At 49.0% G+C, this 20198-nt stretch overlaps 1 protein-coding gene across 9 annotated transcripts in view; it reads left to right on the top strand.

Annotated features, from left to right (window-relative positions):
- Nucleotides 1-20198, top strand: part of pyd (zonula occludens-like protein polychaetoid) — a 371558-nt gene that overhangs the window by 84422 nt on the left and 266938 nt on the right. Inside the window, exon 1 of one of the 9 annotated variants that reach the window (XM_069312461.1) lies at nt 2704-3544. The exons of the other annotated variants lie outside the window; for them this stretch is intronic. Within the exon in view, the coding sequence (XP_069168562.1) occupies nt 2915-3544 (630 nt within the window). The 5' untranslated portion in view covers nt 2704-2914. Of the gene's footprint in view, nt 1-2703; nt 3545-20198 lie in introns of those variants that run through there. 9 annotated transcript variants of the gene reach the window in all.

Genomic DNA, 20198 nt, shown 5'->3' with positions numbered 1-20198 from the left:
GCCTGGTGGTGGTGGTGTTTGAGGTGTTGCCTGGTGGTGGTGGTGGTGTTTGAGGTGTTCCCTGGTGGTGGTGGTGTTGCCTGGTGGTGGTGGTGGTGTTTGAGGTGTTGCCTGGTGGTGGTGGTGTTTGAGGTGTTGCCTGGTGGTGGTGGTGGTGGTGGTGGTGTTGCCTGGTGGTGGTGGTGGTGTTTGAGGTGTTGCCTGGCGGTGGTGGTGGTGTTTGAGGTGTTGCCTGGTGGTGGTGGTGTTGCCTGGTGGTGGTGGTGGTGTTTGAGGTGTTGCCTGGCGGTGGTGGTGGTGTTTGAGGTGTTGCCTGGTGGTGGTGGTTGGTGTTTGAGGTGATTGTTTTGTGTAGTATAGTGGTGGTGGGTCATTTGTAAACAAACACGATTAATACAATAATCATACAATACAATAATCATACAACAATACACTAATGTATGAATGAGCATTCATACAACAGTGTATTCACCTAGTTGTGATTGCGGGGGTTGAGCTCTGCTCTTTCGGCCCGCCTCTCAACTGTCAATCAACTCTTTCTTCTACTACTACTATTTTTTTCCACACCACACACCCCAGGAAGCAGCCCGTGACAGCTGTCTAACTCCCAGGTATCTATTTACTGCTAGGTAACGGGGGCATCAGGGTGAAAGAAACTCTGCCCATTTTTGTTTCTCGCCGGCGCCGGGAATCGAACCCGGGCCACAAGAGTACGTGTGCAGCGTGCTATCCACACAGCCACCGGCGCCCTCGATGTGTTTGTGTGTGTGTGTGTGTGTGTGTGTGTGTGTGTGTGTGTGTGTGTGTGTGTGTGTGTGTGTGTGTGTGTGTGTGTGTGTGTGTGTGTACGTATTCACCTAGTTGTGCTTGCGGGGGTTGAGCTTTAGCTCTTTGGTCCCGCCTCTCAACTGTCAATCAACTGTTTACTAACTACTTTTTTTTTTTTTTTTCCCCACGCCACACACACACACACCCTAGGAAGCAGCCCGTGACAGCTGACTAACTCCCAGGTACCTATTTACTGCTAGGTAACAGGGGCACTTAGGGTGAAAGAAACTTTTGCCCATTTGTTTCTGCCTCGTGCGGGAATCGAACCCGCGCCACAGAATTACGAGTCCTGCGCGCTATCCACCAGGCTACGAGGCCCCCACACACATGTGTGTGTGTGTGTGTGTGTATGTGTGTGTGTGTGTGTGTGTGTGTGTGTGTGTGTGTGTGTGTGTGTGTGTGTGTGTGCGCGCGTGCGTGCGTGCTTGCGTGCTTGCGTGCGTGCGTGCCATTGTTTCAAGGGCGGGCAATATTGGGGTTAATTACATAAGTGAAGCGACCAACCAGCACTTCCCTCTGACTGCAAGTGTCTATGTACACTAACTACTATGGTCACCAGCTCTGCCACACACACACAAGCCAGGATAATGGCGTCGTCTCCGTCAGCAACACCTGCCACAGAGGCAGGAGGAGGAGGAGGTAGCAGGTAGCCCGGAGCACGGAACAAGGAACATTACCACCTTTCCTGGGCGACCCGCGCTACCAGGACATCTGCACCCTGCGGCTCTGCCTTCTTCCTGCCTTGCTGAGTCCTAGGGACTCTCCCGGGTCCCGTCGGACTCTCCCGGGTCCCGTCGGACTCTCCCGGGTCCCGTCGGACTCTCCCGGGTCCCGTCGGACTCTCCCGGGTCCCGTCGGACTCTCCCGGGTCCCGTCGGACTCTCCCGGGTCCCGTCGGACTCTCCCGGGTCCCGTCGGACTCTCCCGGGTCCCGTCGGACTCTCCCGGGTCCCGTCGGACTCTCCCGGGTCCCGTCGGACTCTCCCGGGTCCCGTCGGACTCTCCCGGGTCCCGTCGGACTCTCCCGGGTCCCGTCGGACTCTCCCGGGTCCCGTCGGACTCTCCCGGGTCCCGTCGGACTCTCCCGGGTCCCGTCGGACTCTCCCGGGTCCCGTCGGACTCACCGGGGACTCTTTGAGGGCTGTTAGCGTGACACGTGTGGACGGAAGAGTTGGTTGTTGTTGTTAAAGATTCGCTACCTGGAACACAAAGTTCCAAGTAGCACGGGCTATGGTGAGCCCGTAGGCCTTGAAGAGTTGGTGTCGTGAGGCGCTGAGGTAACGCGTTCACTCCCGTTGCTGCCGTCAGCTGCCACTTCCGACTGTGCAGGCGCCTTGCACCACGACTTACACATTTACCCTCCATTTCTTTGTTATGTGCGGATGTGGCTTTTGGAATAGTGCGTTATCCACTGTTTGTGTGGACTGGGTGAGGGAGGTAGGTGTGTGTGTGTGTGTGTGTGTGTGTGTGTGTGTGTGTGTGTGTGTGTGTGTGTGTGTGTGTGTGTGTGTGTGGAGAGAGAGAGAGACAAGAGCGCCCGGAGCAGTAGCGCTACACAAGCACTGTCAGCGTCACCGGACGTAATCCAACGACTCCTGGGGGCTTCTGGCCACACACCTTCCCCGCCAGCCACTCCTTCCGCTCTCCCCCATGTGCTCCCCCCTCCCCCATGTGCTCCCCCCTCCCCCAGGATCACCCCACTTCACCCCCGCCGTCGCCAGCACGCACCTTCACTCTCACGCAGGGAGCTCTTCCACTGAGAGCTTCACCGTGTTCCTGGATTACTGGAGCCGTTCTCTGCTTACCTGGATCACTGGTCGGATTTTTCTTTCAAGTATTTTCCGCGCCAACGTCTGCGAGTTCGGTGTTGAGGAAATGTTGCTGAAGTGTTTTGTTTAAAAGTGTTTGTGTGTGTTGCAGGTGTGTTGATGTTTGTGGGGGATTGTCGGGGGGAGAAGCAACACTGCTGGAAATGATGTTGTTGAAGAGCAGGATGTGGGTTTAAGTGTTGTTAGATGTGTGGTGTAATGTTGGAGTGTAGAGGTGTGTGTGCCACACCTGTGCTACATCTGTGCCATACCGCGTGATGGTGGGGGGCGAGGACCCCACACACGTCTACTGTGACTGCTGCTATCAGCTGTCGCACGACCCCCGGATAATTAGGAGCCATTCCCCGCTCCCTTGGCTTGCCACCGACAACTCCTCCGACACCTCGAATGAGTCTTCGGGACCCCCATTGCCCGAGAGGGAACCCCCTAGAAGGGAGGCCGCCAGGAGGGAACCCCACGCCCTGCGGAACCCCTTGTGCCCTACTCGATCCCCCTTGCAGCGCCCTCTGTCTTGCCAGTGCGACGGCTGTAGCCGCGGCAACGAAGATGAGGAATCCATCTATGAAGAGGTTGGATTCGAGTTCTCCCAGAGTCTCGAACCTGGGCTGGAAGGCGATTCTCTCCACACCTCAGCCGCCAGTAGGGAGGACTTCGCCCAGGCGCCATCTGGGGCGTTCCCAAGGGGCGTGTTCCCTGTGAAGCCGCCCCGGGCGGCGGCATACAGCGGCGGAGGGGCGGGCGTGGGCGGCGTGCTGCGGTCACTGGGCGCCTGTGGGCGGCCGGCTTCGCCAGCCACAGAGGTTGAGACACTGTCCACCTACACCCTAGACTTGGACTCCTATAAGGACTCGCTTTATAACACCCAACACACCAAGTCTCGGACTAAGGTTAGTATTCAGACTTTTCCGTCTTTTGGAGCTGGCCGGTGGCAAGATGTTATAAGACTGAACTACAGGAAGTTCTAGGTAGACTGAATTATAGGTAGTTCCAGGTAGACTGAATTACAGGTAGTTCGAGGTAGACTGAATTACAGGTAGTTCCAGGAAGACTGAATTACAGAAACTTGTACTCACCTAATTGTGTTTGCGGGGTTTGAGCTTTGGCTCTTTGGTCCCGCCTCTCAACTGTCAGTCAACTGGTGTACAGGTTCCTGAGCCTATTGGGCTCTATCATATCTACATTTGAAACTGTGTATGGAGTCAGCCTCCACCATATCACTGCCTAATGCATTCCATTTATTAACTACTCTGACACTGACAAAATTCTTTCTAACGTCTCTGTGGCTCATCTGGGTACTAAGTTTCCACCTGTGTCCCCTTGTTCGTGTACCACCCGTGCTGAAGAGTTTGTCTTTGTCCACCCTGTCAATTCCCCTGAGAATTTTGTAGGTGGTTATCATGTCTCCCCTTACTTTTCTGTTTTCCAGGGATGTGAGGTTCAGCTCCTTTAGCCTTTCCTCGTAGCTCATTCCTCTCAGTTCCGGGACGAGCCTGGTGGCATACCGCTGAATCTTCTCTAGCTTTGTCTTGTGTTTAACTACGTATGGACTCGAGGCTGGAGCTGTCTCTTAATCCTGATAACATTGTTAACTACATCCCCCCCCCTGGAAAGATGTGCAAGGGAAGGAAAACTATCAGGGGTAAAGCGCCAAGCCACTACGACTATATAGCACTGGGAAGGGTGTCAGGATAAGGATTTGGGATCGGACGGGGAGGGGGGAGGGACGGAATGGTGCCCAACCTCTTGGACGGTCAGGGATTGAACGCCGACCTGCATGAAGCGAGACCGTCGCTCTACCGTCCAGCCCAAGTGGTTGCAGTCTCTCTCTACATCATACGCCCAACAGGTTTAGCAGACCTCTAACACTGAAACTATGATACCTGGTTACCTGGTTGATGGGGTGCTGGGAGTTGTTCTACTCCCCAAGCCCGGCCCGAGGCCAGGCTTGACTTGTGAGAGTTTGGTCCACCAGGCTGTTGCTTGGAGCGGCCCGCAGGCCCACATATACCTGGTTGATGGGGTTCTGGGAGTTCTTCTACTCCCCCAAGCCCGGCCCGAGGCCAGGCTTGACTTGTGAGAGCTTGGTCCACCAGGCTGTTGTTGCTTGGAGCGGCCCGCAGGCCCACATGAGATCCATGTATAGAACCTGTCGAGTCGTCCCCATAATCACAAATTAACTGAATTCTGTGCCTTTACTGATGGCTCTATGCAGTTCAGTACAGGTAGAACAGATTGGGCATGTGCAATATATAATGCAAATGAGCAATCCTGTCTAGAATGCCAAGATTGCACGGAAGGTTAATCAGACCACAGGCAACATTGCTCTTGCATCAGGCCACTTTGAACTTAAATCATGGTCAATTTTTTTGTTTTAATTAAAAATAAAGGTGCCTCATTCTTTAAATACCAGTAGGTTGTTGTACTTAAAATTTTAATTACAAAATATATTGTGTGTTGTGCTTTAGTCTCTCCTGAAAGATATGTGATTTTTCGAATCTGGAATTTAGGCTTTTTTTTTTGAATCTGGAATTTAGGCTTTTTTTCGAATCTGGAATTTAGGCTTTTTTTTTTAGAGTTTAGGCTGATCTGGGATTTTTAGAATTTTTTAGAATCCTATTTATGTGGCAATGAACAACATTCTCGCAGTAATGTGTCTTAAACGAATTACTCAAGATTAGGAAAAATGATGTATAAGCTTTTTTTTTTTAATATTAATGTCAACATTGTGACATTTATATTAAAAAAAATTAAGGTCTTCCTATAAGCTTGACCTAAACATTTTTTTAATATAAATTGTGACATTTATATTAAAAAAAAAGTTTAGGTCTTCCTATAAGCTTGACCTAAATATTTTTTTAATATAAATTGTGACATTTATATTAAAAAAAAGTTTAGGTCTTCCTATAAGCTTGACCTAAACATTTTTTTAATATAAATTGTGACATTTATATTAAAAAAAAAAGTTTAGGTCTTCCTATAAGCTTGACCTAAATATTTTTTTAATATAAATTGTGACATTTATATTAAAAAAAAGTTTAGGTCTTCCTATAAGCTTGACCTAAACATTTTTTTAATATAAATTGTGACATTTATATTAAAAAAAAAGTTTAGGTCTTCCTATAAGCTTGACCTAAACATTTTTTTAATATAAATTGTGACATTTATATTAAAAAAAAAAGTTTAGGTCTTCCTATAAGCTTGACCTGCCTCCTATAGCTAGACTCCATAACACACATTATGTAACGTTGTTGTTGTTATCTTACATATAGCTACTCAGAACGAAATGTCCATGTAGCACCGGCTATGGCGAGCCCGTAAATTACGTAACGAATACAAAATAATTTATAGCCCCTGTCACCTAGCCTGTTTGGTATATTTTTTTTTAACCAGCTTCACTTTTTGTTGTAACTTTCGTAATGAGCGATTCCGGTGGCGTAACTGCCGTTAATTAACGTTTCTTACAGTAATTAAGGATCTTTTCTTCAAATGAGGGAGTATTTCCCCTTCAATTTCTCCTACGGCAAGCAAGAAATACTTCCTCTGAGAAATGACAGGTGGGTCTTGGAACTATGAAGGGGGGGGGGGGGTGGTAATTAATATGGAGATAATTAATTATAATATTAATAGATGGAGATAAATTAATATCCCCTGTTGGTAACACTGTCCGGATGTTGGTAACACTGTCTGTATAAGAGCCTTGAAGGGAATTGAATTACCAGGGGAAAGCACCAAGCCATTGCGACTATATAGCACTGGGAAGGGGGGGTCAGGATAAGGATTTGGGATGGGACGGTGGGAAGGAATGGTGCCCAACCACTTGGATGGTCGGGGATTGAACGCAGAGTACGTTCAGCCAGGTCATCTTCTTGAGGTTATCTTGAGATGATTTCGGGGCTTTAGTGTCCCCGCCCGGTCCTTAACCAGGCCTCCACCCCCAGGAAGCTGCCCGTGACAGCTGACTAATACCCAGGTACCTATTTTACTGCTAGGTAACAGGGGCATAGGGTGAAAGAAACTCTGTCCATTGTTTCTCGCCGGCGCCTGGGATCGAACCCAGGACCACAGGATTATAAGTCCAGCGTGCTGTCCGCTCGGCCGACCGGCTCCATCGTCATACGCGATGTTGTTTCTTAATGTCGCCAGTTGTTAAACTTGTTCATATTGCGTGTGGCGAAGTTTATTGTTGGTTCCGGGGATCAACGTCCCCGCGGCCCGGTCTCTGGCTAGTTGTGATGTCATTCACCACAGACCCCCCCCCTCCCTCTCCCCTTCTCCCCATACTGGAGCATATATTAATTATACTAGCGTATACTCGATATATTCTCCATACTGAACGCATTTTACTCTGTATTGTACGTGTTATGTATCCCGTATTGTACGTGCTATGTATCCCGTATTGTACGTGTTATGTATCCTGTATTGTACGTGCTATGTATCCCGTATTGTACGTGCTATGTATCCTGTATTGTACGTGTTATGTATCCTGTATTGTACGTGTTATGTATCCCGTATTGTACGTGCTATGTATCCCGTATTGTACGTGCTATGTATCCTGTATTGTACGTGCTATGTATCCTGTATTGTACGTGTTATGTATCCTGTATTGTACGTGTTATGTATCCCGTATTGTACGTGTTATGTATCCCGTATTGTACGTGTTATGTGTCCCGTATTGTACGTGTTATGTATCCTGTATTGTACGTGTTATGTATCCCGTATTGTACGTGCTATGTATCCCGTATTGTACGTGCTATGTATCCTGTATTGTACGTGCTATGTATCCTGTATTGTACGTGTTATGTATCCTGTATTGTACGTGTTATGTATCCCGTATTGTACGTGTTATGTATCCCGTATTGTACGTGTTATGTATCCTGTATTGTACGTGTTATGTGTCCCGTATTGTACGTGTTATGTATCCCGTATTGTACGTGCTATGTATCCTGTATTGTACGTGTTATGTATCCTGTATTGTACGTGTTATGTGTCCCGTATTGTACGTGTTATGTATCCTGTATTGTACGTGTTATGTGTCCCGTATTGTACGTGTTATGTATCCCGTATTGTACGTGTTATGTATCCCGTATTGTACGTGTTATGTGTCCCGTATTGTACGTGTTATGTATCCTGTATTGTACGTGTTATGTATCCCGTATTGTACGTGCTATGTATCCCGTATTGTACGTGCTATGTATCCTGTATTGTACGTGCTATGTATCCTGTATTGTACGTGTTATGTATCCCGTATTGTACGTGTTATGTATCCTGTATTGTACGTGTTATGTGTCCCGTATTGTACGTGTTATGTATCCCGTATTGTACGTGCTATGTATCCTGTATTGTACGTGTTATGTATCCTGTATTGTACGTGTTATGTGTCCCGTATTGTACGTGTTATGTATCCTGTATTGTACGTGTTGTGTCCCGTATTGTACGTGTTATGTATCCCGTATTGTACGTGCTATGTATCCCGTATTGTACGTGTTATGTATCCTGTATTGTACGTGTTATGTATCCCGTATTGTACGTGTTATGTATCCTGTATTGTACGTGTTATGTATCCTGTATTGTACGTGTTATGTATCCCGTATTGTACGTGCTATGTATCCCGTATTGTACGTGTTATGTATCCTGTATTGTACGTGCTATGTATCCTGTATTGTACGTGTTATGTATCCTGTATTGTACGTGTTATGTATCCTGTATTGTACGTGTTTCATTTTACTGAAGTTATTACTGTTTAGTTCCTACTATTTCTGCCTGTAACTGTTGCCGTTCCCGTTTGTTAGTACTGTTATTGCTACTGTTATTACCGTTACCGCTACTGTGTTGGTACGCCCGTTAGCCTCCCCCCCCCCCACCGTACAGGGGATGCGAACCCCCTTCCTTTGTACGATCAAGACGGAAAGAGTTTATTAAACGCCACTCTGGGAATTATCTTCAGTTTGTCATTGCTAACAGTCCCGTAATCTTAGGCGGAGATGAGGGACGTGACTTTGAGACCTACTCCAGTTGGAGATTTCACCGAGTGGTGTGTGAGTGGGTGGGGAATGGTGGGGAGGACGGTCCGTCACCTCAAGGCTATACGTAGCAGCTCTGTTAACTGGTGGCTGGCACTCGCATTCATGCTGTTAGACAGGTCTGAATCATTCCGGGTGATTGGTGAGTGCAGCGGAGGACGTACTGGGGGGAGAGTAGTGGTTATGTGTGTTAAAGGTAGTGAGGTCTCTGGTCTGGTCTCGGGTCTGCCGACGGTAGGGTTTTTGGGTATATTCGGTCCCCCTGTGGGTATACACTGCCCCCCTGTGGGTATACACTGCCCCCCTGTGGGCATACACTGCCCCCCCTGTGGGCATACACTGCCCCCCCTGTGGGCATACACTGCCCCCCCTGTGGGCATACACTGCCCCCCTGTGGGCATACACTGCCCCCTTGTGGGCATACACTGCCCCCCTGTGGGCATACACTGCCCCCCTGTGGGCATACACTGCCCCTGTGGGCATACACTGCCCCTGTGGGCATACACTGCCCCCCTGTGGACATACACCGCCCCTGTGGGCATACACTGCCCCTATGGGCATACACCGCCCCTGTGGGCATACACCGCCCCTGTGGGCATACACCGCCCCTGTGGGCATACACCGCCCCTGTGGGCATACACTGCCCCTGTGGGCATACACCGCCCCTGTGGGCATACACTGCCCCTGTGGGCATACACTGCCCCTGTGGGCATACACTGCCCCTGTGGGCATACACTGCCCCTGTGGAGCCACCCCGCTGCTCATCACCACTCCCATCCCCTATTTGTCCCACGTATTCAATTTTAATGGTCCGCCATTTCATATCTCGTCAATTACACCCCATTGACGGTGTTCTCTATATCCCCCCGCTCCCTGGGGCTGGGATTACCATGTCCCGTACTTGTTAAGCTTGGCTCTGAACACTGACCTTTGGACCCTCCTCTTCCCCCCCCCATGATTGTATAACCCATTGTGCATATATATAGCTGGTCTACCACCAGCTATATATACTCGTGACGGGCTCACCATAGCCCGTGCTACTTGGAACCTGTTCCGAGTAGCTGAATCTATAACAACAACAACAATATACTCGTAATGGGGGGGGGGGTATACTCGTCTGTGTAGATCAGACCACACACTAGAAGGTGAAGGGACGACGACGTTTCGGTCCGTCCTGGACCATTCTCAAGTCGCTTGTCAAGCTTGTCTGTGTAGCGTCTAGAGGTTGTGATGTGTATTCGAAGGAGTGTATTCGTCTGTCTGTCTCTCAGCGGATGCAGTAATTCAAACTATCGAGGGATTGTCGTGCAGTTGAAGGTTATAGACCAGGAAATGTAGCGGTGATGTCCCTGGCTTTTGACAGTGTGGGCTCGTGCCTTAACCTCGCTGCGGCCCTCAAGCATGTCTACTTAAGGTCAGAGAAATATTTAGGTGGAATTAGGATTATCTTGAGATTATCTTGAGATGATTTCGGGGCTTTTTAGTGTCCCCGCGGCCCGGTCCTCGACCAGGCCTCCACCTCCAGGAAGCAGCCCGTGACAGCTGACTAACACCCAGGTACCTATTTTACTGCTGGGTAACAGGGGCATAGGGTGAAAGAAACTCTGCTCATTGTTTCTCGCCGGCGCCTGGGATCGAACCCAGGACCACAGGATCACAAATCCAGCGTGCTGTCCGCTCGGCCGGATATATATATATTATCTGGAGCCTTGCGTTATGAGGGGGGAAGCAGTCGTGGTTTTTGAATAGACAATTGTTTTATGATGACTGAGAATAGCGGAGTACTCTCAAATCAGCTCTGGGAGAGTGCCTGCCTGACGGAACGATGTGTAGCTACCTTACCTTGAGGTTACCTTGAGGTGCTTCCGGGGCTTAGTGTCCCCGCGGCCCGGTCGTCGACCAGGCCTCCTGGTTGCTGGACTGATCAACCAGGCTGTTAGACGCGGCTGCTCGCAACCTGACGTGTGGCACTACTGTGTGGCACTAGCTGTGTGGCACTGCTCCATGGCAGTCATGTGGCACTACTGACAGAGGGCTGGTGTAGGTAGTGTAGCGGATGTGGCCCAATGGCTCACAACTGCAAGAATAATGACAGGTTGGATAACAAGAACCTTTCACACTAGAGATGCTATACCGATGATACTTTTCAAGACGCTAGTGCTCTCTAGAGTGGAGTACTGCTGCACAATGACAGCCCCTTTCAAAGCTGGAGAAATTGCTGACCTGGAGAGCGTGCAGAGATCCTTTACTGCTAGAATCCACTCAGTAAAACATCTAAACTACTGGGACCGACTAAAGAGCCTAAATCTGTATTCTCTTGAGCGCAGGCGGGAGAGATACATAATAATTTACGCATGGATAATAGTAGAGGGGCTGGTCCCAAACCTGCACACAGAAATAACATCACATGAGACCAGGAGGCATGGCAGGATGTGCAGAATACCCCCGTTGAAGAGCAGAGGTGCAACAGGTACTCTGAGAGAGAACTCTATCAACATCAGAGGCCCGAGACTCTTCAACACGCTTCCACTACACATAAAGGGTTCAAGAGAGAACATGACAAACACCTCCAAAGGATGCCTGATCAACCAGGCTGTGACTCATACGTCAGGCTGCGAGCAGCCGCGTCCAACAGCCTGGTTGACCAGTCTAGCAACGAGGAGGCCTGGTCGACGACCGGGCCGCGGGGTCGCTGATCCCCGAAATCACCTCAAGGTAACCTCAAGTTAACCAGTGTGAAGCTTGTAGTCCTGGGAAGATGCTTGTGAATGAGGCTTAAAGGTGGACCCACCCACTGCCTGGACCCACCCACTGCCTGGACCCACCCACTGCCTGGACCCACCGCCTGGACCCCACCTTACCTTGAGGTTACCTTGAGATGATTTCGGGGCTTAGAAGCGGATACTCTTCGCGGCTTTCATCTCCTATGACGGAGCCGTCCGTGTTAATCTTCTAATATTCAATTCACCTTCCAGAGTAGGACTCGAATAGTGTACAAACTAGCCATCCAGATGGGGAATGATGGAGTGCCTCCCTGTATATTGTATCAGGGTTTGCGAGGATTCCGAAACGCGTAAATGGGGCGAATTGTACAACGTCTCACTCCCGCTCGTAGCCCGTGTGGTGGGTATAGGGAACAGTGTCTTTCTCAAGCTCGGAGCTTTCAACTTGTATTGTTTGGGTGTGATCTTTGACACAGGCGCCATAATTGTGTACACCGCGTCGCTTGGTGTTGCCTGGCGTTGCCTGGTGTTGCCTGGCGTTGTCTGGCGTTGCCTGGCGTTGTCTGGTGTTGCTTGGCGTTGTCTGGTGTTGCTTGGCGTTGTCTGGTGTTGCTTGGCGTTGTCTGGTGTTGCTTGGCGTTGTCTGGTGTTGCTTGGCGTTGTCTGGTGTTGCTTGGCGTTGTCTGCCGTTGCAGGGCGTTGTCTGGTGTTGCTTGGCGTTGTCTGGCGTTGCCTGCCGTCGCCTGCCGTCGCCTGGCATTGCTTCTGCTGGCAGGCTAAGGTGGCAGCGCCTACACTGTATGCAGGAGAGGGGGGAACTTTTACCCTGTCCAAACAGTAACCTGATTACCCCATGCACTATTTAGAACACCACTGTTCACCCTTCCGTCACCCTTCACCGTCGCTGGTGCTCAAGGGTTAACTTGCCTCTTTGTTGTCTCGGGGAATTGTTGTCTAGCACATTATGTGAACATTTTTGTAAGTTTAAATTTTATGAGAGTAGTCGTGCTTGGCTCAAGCCTCGGGGAGATCACAATGCAGTCTAGACATTATGCTAAGCTCAGCACTTTTGGCTACCTTACCTTGAGGTGCTTCCGCGGCTTAGCGTCCCCGCGGCCCGGTCGTCGACCAGGCCTCCTGGTTGCTGGACTGATCAACCAGGAGCTGGTCGGCCGAGCGGACAGCACACTGGACTTGTGATCCTGTGGTCCCAGGTTCGATCCCAGGCGCCGGCAATGAAACAATGGGCAGAGTTTCTGTCACCCTATGCCCCTGTTACCTAGCAGTAAAATAGGTACCTGGGTGTTAGTCAGCTGTCACGGGCTGCTTCCTGGGGGTGGAGGCCTATCTTGAGGTTATCTTGAGATGATTTCGGGGCTTTTTAGTGTCCCCGCGGCCTGGTCGAGGACCGGGCCGCGGGGACACTAAAGCCCCGAAATCATCTCATGACAGGCATAAGAGTGTCATGTCACGCGAGCCTCATTAACACGGCTCCGTGTTTGTGTCAGCAAGTTAATTGGTTTGTCAACCTTCAGGGAGAATTTTTTTTTCAATATGTTGGTCAGTAATTGTTAAAAACATCACATATTATCATAATATATTGGTTAATTATCAACAAAGGAGAGAGTCGTGTGTCACTGGAACCCATTATATGGAAATTTGAGAATTTAATTATTCCAGAAATTTGCATAGTCGTCTCTCCTGGAGTTTATTCATCATTTCTAAAGTAAAGTTTGAACGAGAAATGAACAAAAGATGAGTTTATTTGGAAAGGGAGCTCTTAGGAGTTTTATGTTATTCATTTGGACCCAAACTCTCAACTAGGCTTCCTAGCTGCTTGATCTACTAGACTGTCCGTGCAGGCAGCTGAATGTCGGATTCATTTACTACAAATCTGGTTGAAAGTAGATTTTGAGAGAGTTCCCTTGGCTCACATATTACCCCACATATTGTCTCACATATTGTGTTGCTCCTGAGCCTAGTATACCTTTTGACTTTGAATACCCTCAAGCGCCTGGTGGATAGGGAGTCGTCCCCGAGCACTACCTATTTTATAGTTCACTATATCACACGTGAGAAAATAGTCTTCTCAGTAGACTAGTCATGGGTGTCGATACACACATGACACTGCTGTGTCACATGGCACTCCATGTGGCACTGTCATGTGTCATGGCAGTGTCATGCCTGGTTGATACCTGCTTGATGGGGTTCTGGGAGTTGTTCTACTCCCCAAGCCCGGCCCGAGGCCAGGCTTGACTTGCGAGAGTTTGGTCCACCAGGCTGTTGCTTGGAGCTGCCCGCAGGCCCAAATACCCACCACAGCCCGGTTGGTCCGGCACTCCTTGGAGGAATAAATCTAGTTTCCTCTTGAAGATGTCCACATGCCCCACGGAGTGCCATGTGACACAGTTGTGTGCCGCTTCACAGGGCCGCGAGGAAAGGGTGGTGGTGGTGGAGATTGGGACGAATGTCTGCGCCTGGGAATTGGAACGGAATTGCTTCCTTCGATCGGGCGCGCCCACGAAATATTATTTATGAATTTATTTGCCCGTGGCAGCCATGATGACCCAGCGGACGTTCCCCCCGCCACATGACAAGATATCAAGGATGTGGAACCGTAGAGCAACTCGGCAGTAATGTGCGAAGCTCCAAGCATCAACAGCCTGTTGGACCAAGCCTGGCTCCGGAATAGGGGGAGTCAAGGCACTCTCTTAACCCAGTCCAGGTATTCTCCAGGTATACCGCTTGCTACATCTTATCTTGAGGTTATCTTGAGATGATTTCGGGGCTTTTTAGTGTCCCCGCGGCCCGGTCCTCGACCAGGTCTCCACCCCCAGGAAGCAGCCCGTGACAGCTGACTAACACCCAGGTACCTATTTTACTGCTAGATAACAGGGGCATAGGGTGAAGAAACTCTGCCCAATGTTTCTCGCCGGCGCCTGGGATCGAACCCAGGACCACAGGATCACAAGTCCAGCGTGCTGTCCGCTCGGCCGACCGGCTCCCTAATACAACAGTTGCATAGAATTGGCAAGGTTTGCATGCATGTGTTACAGCGTCTGCCATGATTTAGTTAGCGTCAAACGTGAAGTGGTTTTACCTAACCTGGAGCCAGATTGACGAAGCAGTTACGCGAACACTTACGAACCTGTACATATTTTCTCAATCTTTGGCGGCTTTGTTTACAATTGTTAAAAAATGAGCTCCGAAGCACCAGGAGGCTGTTTATAACAATAACAACTGTTGATTGGCAAGTTTTCATGCTTGTAAACTGTTTAATAAATGTAACCAAAGCCGTCAAAGATTGAGGGAAGATGTACAGGTTCGTAAGTGTTCGCGTAACTGCTTCGTGAATCTTAGCCCAGAGGCGTAGGAACCTTGCCAGCCCACCTGGACTATCATGGACGGCTGCTCCCATAACTTAAGACGCTCGAATCTTGTTATATTTCTCTTTAACATCGGAGTTTTGACGCTATCGGCGATTACGTCAAAATTGCAGTGCATTAAGAATGAGAACACGTTGCTAGAAATGGCGTGTGTAGTGTGTTTTTACCTGGAGCTTACCTGGCGAGGGTCTCCAGAGTTGCTTTACTCTCCCGAGCCCAGCCTGAGGCCAGGCTCGACTTGTGATAACTTGGCCCAACAGGCTGTTGCTTGCAGCTGCTCGTAGCCCTAGTGTGTGTAGTGTGTAGTGTGTGTGTGTGTAGTGTGTGTGTGTGTAGTGTGTGTGTGTGTGTAGTGTGTGTGTGTGTAGTGTGTGTGTGTGTGTAGTGTGTGTGTGTGTGTAGTGTGTGTGTGTGTAGTGTGTGTGTGTGTAGTGTGTGTGTGTGTGTAGTGTGTGTGTGTGTAGTGTGTGTGTGTGTGTAGTGTGTGTGTGTGTAGTGTGTGTGTAGTGTGTGTGTGTGTGTGTGTACTCACCTATTTATACTCGCCTATTTGTGCTTGCGGGGGTTGAGCTTTGGCTCTTTGGTCCCGCCTCTCGACTGTCAATCAACTGGCGTACAGTTTCGTGTGCTTGTGTGTGTGTCGTGTAGTATAGCGTAGCGTAGCGTAGTGTAGTTTAGCGTAGCGTATCATGCTGTTAGCCTCATTGCGTAACTATATCACCAAATCTGAAATCCTCAAAATATTCTACCACACTATCCTTAATTTGCTTGTTTGCATTAGTGTTTGTGTACGGTAATGTAATCCACTTGTGTACGAGTATTTCTGCACCAAGCCGCCCCCTCGCTTTCATAAGGCAAAGTTGTATAATAAATTTTGTGAATTAGGATGTTACAATTGGCTTTGAGGAATGTGATGGGATTAGCGATGAAAGACATGACATATGCGTGCGTGCTGGAGCATTGTGCGTGCGTGCACGTGTGTGGGGGGGAGTAAGAGCGTGCGTGTGAGCGTGCGGATGCGCTGGCACCGCTGGGTCGCTAGGCTGATGGCGGATGATAGCAGTAAATTGTTGAGCCCCGACTTGTAATGCGAATAGTTTATCTTATTTTTAGTCCGCGGAGGGATTTATTACAGTCATTATATTATATTACGGCGGCGCTGAACGGTTTGGTCAGATTTTACAACAAGGGGATTTTTGCCTCACGACGAACGCTGTCTTGAAGACCTGTGTGTTCCAAGACCTGTCTTGAAGGCCTGTGTGTTCGAAGATCTGTGTGTGTTCCAAGACCTGTCTTGAAGATCTGTGTGTGTTTGAAGACCTGTCTTGAAGATCTGTGTGTGTTTGAAGACCTGTCTTGAAGATCTGTGTGTGTTCCAAGACCTGTCTTGAAGATCTGTGTGTGTTCCAAGACCTGTCTTGAAGGCCTGTGTGTTCGAAGATCTGTGTGTGTTTGAAGACCTGTCTTGAAGATCTGTGTGTGTTCCAAGACCTGTCTTGAAGATCTGTGTGTGTTCCAAGACCTGTCTTGAAGATCTGTGTGTGTTCCAAGACCTGTCTTGAAGATCTGTGTGTGTTCCAAGACCTGTCTTGAAGATCTGTGTGTGTTCCAAGACCTGTCTTGAAGATCTGTGTGTGTTCCAAGACCTGTCTTGAAGGTCTGTGTGTGTTTCAAGACCTGTCTTGAAGACCTGAATGTTCGAAGACCTGCCTTGAAGACCTGTGTGTTCGAAGACCTGTCTTGAAGACGTGTGTGTTCGACTGTTCTTGTGCTCGACTGTTCTTGTGCTCGCTGACGTAGGCTCGTAGTACTCTCTCGCTGCACTCGTTCGGGTCACCCCAGTTCCTTGCACCTGCCCTTTGTCCTAATCTTCGTAAGTTGGGACAAGCTCGCTCTCAATGGGCGATATGGGCTCTGGTAACGATATGGTAATGTGAGATATCAACGTTGATTCAATGTTGCCTCAACGTAGTTTTAATGTTGCCTCAACGTAGTTTTAATGTTGCCTCAACATCGTTCCAATGTTGCCTGAACGTTGTTTCATTGTTGCATCAACGTCTTTTGTCCAGATTTACGAAGAGAGAGGTGAAGGAGGACTTTTATTACCATATATATTATAATTGGGAGTACTGAGAGAAACCTGACTTCAAGCGAGAACTTGAAAACTTGCTTTCAGTCTGATAGTCGGGTTATGATGCCAGTGTTATACTGCGAGCTGCAAGCACCAACAGTTTGGCTGCTCAGGCTATCAAGCAGCTTTTTGAGAGAGAAACTGTGTACCCCAGGGCACCCCAGGGCACCCCAGGGCACCTGATAGTGAGACCAGCAGGCACAAGTTACATCATTATATGACCACGGAGTACCGCTAGGAAACGGTGACCAAGATACCTGACCAAGAGAGCTGTGGTGGCCTGCGGGCCGCTCCATGCAACAGCCTTTTGGATCAAGTAACCACAAAACAAGCCTGGCCCCTGGCCGGGCTTGGGGGAGTAGAAGCACCCTGGTACCTCCCTCCAGGTACACTCAGGCAACCCACCTAACTTGCCGTTGTCTATGCATCGGACACGTTGATATTACGGTGCTTTAATTTGTACTAGTACGTCGCATTTGTGTTGGTTGGATCGAATCCGTTGAACTATCAGGGGGAAAGCGCCAAGTCATTACGACTATATAGTACTGGGAAGGGGTCAGGATAAGGATTTGGGATGGGACGGGCGGAAGGAATGGTGCCCTAACCACTTGGACGGTCGGGGATTGAACGCCGACCTGCATGACGCGAGACTGTCGCTCTACCGTCCAGCCCAAGTGATTGGACATCGAATCCATTGAAAATGCGACGTATTAGATGTGAGAGGGTTGAACCTTTGAGCTGGTTCAGCGGATCAATGTCCCCCGCGGCCCGGTCTCCCGGTCGACGGTCCGGTCAATCAAGCTTGTTTGAAACCCCTCCCCCCCCCAGCACGAGGACGGCAGGGGTGCCAACATAAATCGCCGGTGGAATTGGGTGTGTGACAAGGAGCAGGAACACTCGTGGAGAGCCGTGCCTTAACCTGCTGTGACGATTGGGCCGTGTTCAGACTATTGCCGCCTGCCCCCCCCCCCTCCCTCCTAGAGGACTGGCGGCCCTGTAAGGGAACGCCCCCCCCCCCGCCCCCCCACCCTCTACCTGCAGCCTCTCCGAGACACCAGGATTTTACACAATATCCCCCATGCACTCTAGTCCTTGTGGATTTGCTCATTTGATGCATCAGGCTATTGTGATTTCTGTGTGTAATAAGGAATTGGAGTCTAAGATCGATCTTTTGCTCCTAGATTCTTTTGCTGGTGTGTTGACATCACCACTCATCTTAAGATAACCATCTCAGAAATCATCTCAAGATAACCACGCTGCTGGGAGACATGTGCTGGTGTGATGTTCATTCTTATCTATTGCCCAATCACTTGGGCTGGACGGTACAGTGACGGTCTCTCGCCTTCATGCTGGTCGGCGTTCAATCCCCGACCGTCCACAATTGGTTGGGCACCATTCCTTTACCCCTGTCCCGTCCCAAATCTTTATATCCTGATGTTGTTATAGATTAAGCTACTCTGAACAAGTTCCAAGTAGCACGGGCTATGGTGAGCCCGTAACTTATCTGGCACAGGAGCGGGGCAAGTAGCACGGGCTATGGTGAGCCCGTGTTATATCCTGACACCTTCCAAGTGCTATATAGTCGTAATGGCAAGACGCTTTTCCCCCTGATAGTTCCATCTTACATCTCTTGACAGGTTTTGGCCGCGAGGTGAATTTTTGGAGCCAGTGGGTCCCAGCGCCGTTCCCAGAGGGTTCGGTTCCTGAACCGATTATGTGCCTCTGTAATCCTTTACACCACCGCCCACGGGATGGGTATGGGGTGCATAATAAAGAAAGAAACTGAATTGAAGAAATTCCTGTCATTATATATCTGATGTTTTAACTATATTATACCTTGAGGTTACCTTGAGGTGCTTCCGGGGCTTAGTGTCCCCGCGGCCCGGTCGTCGACCAGGCCTCCTGGTTGCTGGACTGATCAACCAGGCTGTTGGACGCGGCTGCTCGCAGCCTGACGTATGAGTCACAGCCTGGTTGATCAAGACCAGGCCAGTTGATTATGGTTATATATGTGACGTTTTCCTTCTCCAGGTGTGTCAGCACACCAGCCCGGGCTCCCAATGTGGCCCAGAGTCATATATGAAGCCATCTTGCCTACCAGAAACACAGGCAACCCAGAAAGGTTTAATTTTGCGGTGTTATTATTTTCCACTAAACTACAGCAATTTTTTTCCGTTGAAGGCGATAGCGTTAAATTTGCGGTCTGTGGTAAGAGCATGGAGCTATCCCACAGGAAGTTGTTCGGCTTTGATAGCGAGTTACCAAGGAATCGGCCAAGATTTCACACGGTCGACCTGACCTATCTTTTATCGTGCTGCGTTCGACCTTGAAGACAGACGTGCTTTAGCCAAAGTGGTGTTATCTGGTGCTGCCAGATTATATATATATATATATATATATATATATATATATATATATATATATATATATATATATATATATATATATATATATATGAGTGGCCAGTGATATGGGAATGCCTGAAAAAAAGTTGATTCACTTCACTGGATGGATGATTCCTTTCAGACAAAATATATCATTCGTTTGGGAATTCCTTTCTTGAATCTGGGTGTGGACATGAGGCCAGGCAGGAGAGATTGCAAGGATGGACAGTTGAACATTGGACACTTAATTACCTTAAGAAATGAGGAAAAGTTCTTGGCGTAAGCCTGCATGTATATTCTAAAAAGCAGTCATGCTTGTATACCTGTTCTTGAAAATGGAAGAACAGGTTAGATCAATGACAGACGAAGATCATGCATTTTTGTATTTATTCGCTAGGGAGGAAAGTTGACAAATGAACTCTTTTTAAAGTTTATTTTAGAATGTGACTTGTGTATCGACGCTCAATGTTATTGAACGTGGACGAATGTCGCTGAAGGGATGTGTTTCGTTGCCTCTGGCCAACATGTGTCGAGGTAGAGGTGTAGTCGCCATGCTCGGTAGCAGATTGGACAGGTTAGACCATATAGTATGAGGTGTAATTACCTAAGTGTAATTACCTAAGTGTAGTTACAGGATGAGAGCTACGCTCGTGGTGTCCCGTCTTCCCAGCACTCTTTGTCATATAACGCTTTGAAACTACTGACGGTCTTGGCCTCCACCACCTTCTCACCTAACTTGTTCCAACCGTCTACCACTCTGTTTGCGAAGGTGAATTTTCTTATATTTCTTCGGCATCTGTGTTTAGCTAGTTTATATCTATGACCTCTTGTTCTTAAAGTTCCAGGTTGAGGTGTGTGTGTGTGCTGGTACCAAGTTGAGCTGGAGCAGGTATGGTG

Source organism: Procambarus clarkii, chromosome 72, assembly GCF_040958095.1.
Source record: "Procambarus clarkii isolate CNS0578487 chromosome 72, FALCON_Pclarkii_2.0, whole genome shotgun sequence".
NCBI lineage: Eukaryota > Metazoa > Arthropoda > Malacostraca > Decapoda > Cambaridae > Procambarus > Procambarus clarkii.
Note: the sequence above shows the minus strand (reverse complement) of the source record. Positions and strands in the feature narration are given on the sequence as shown.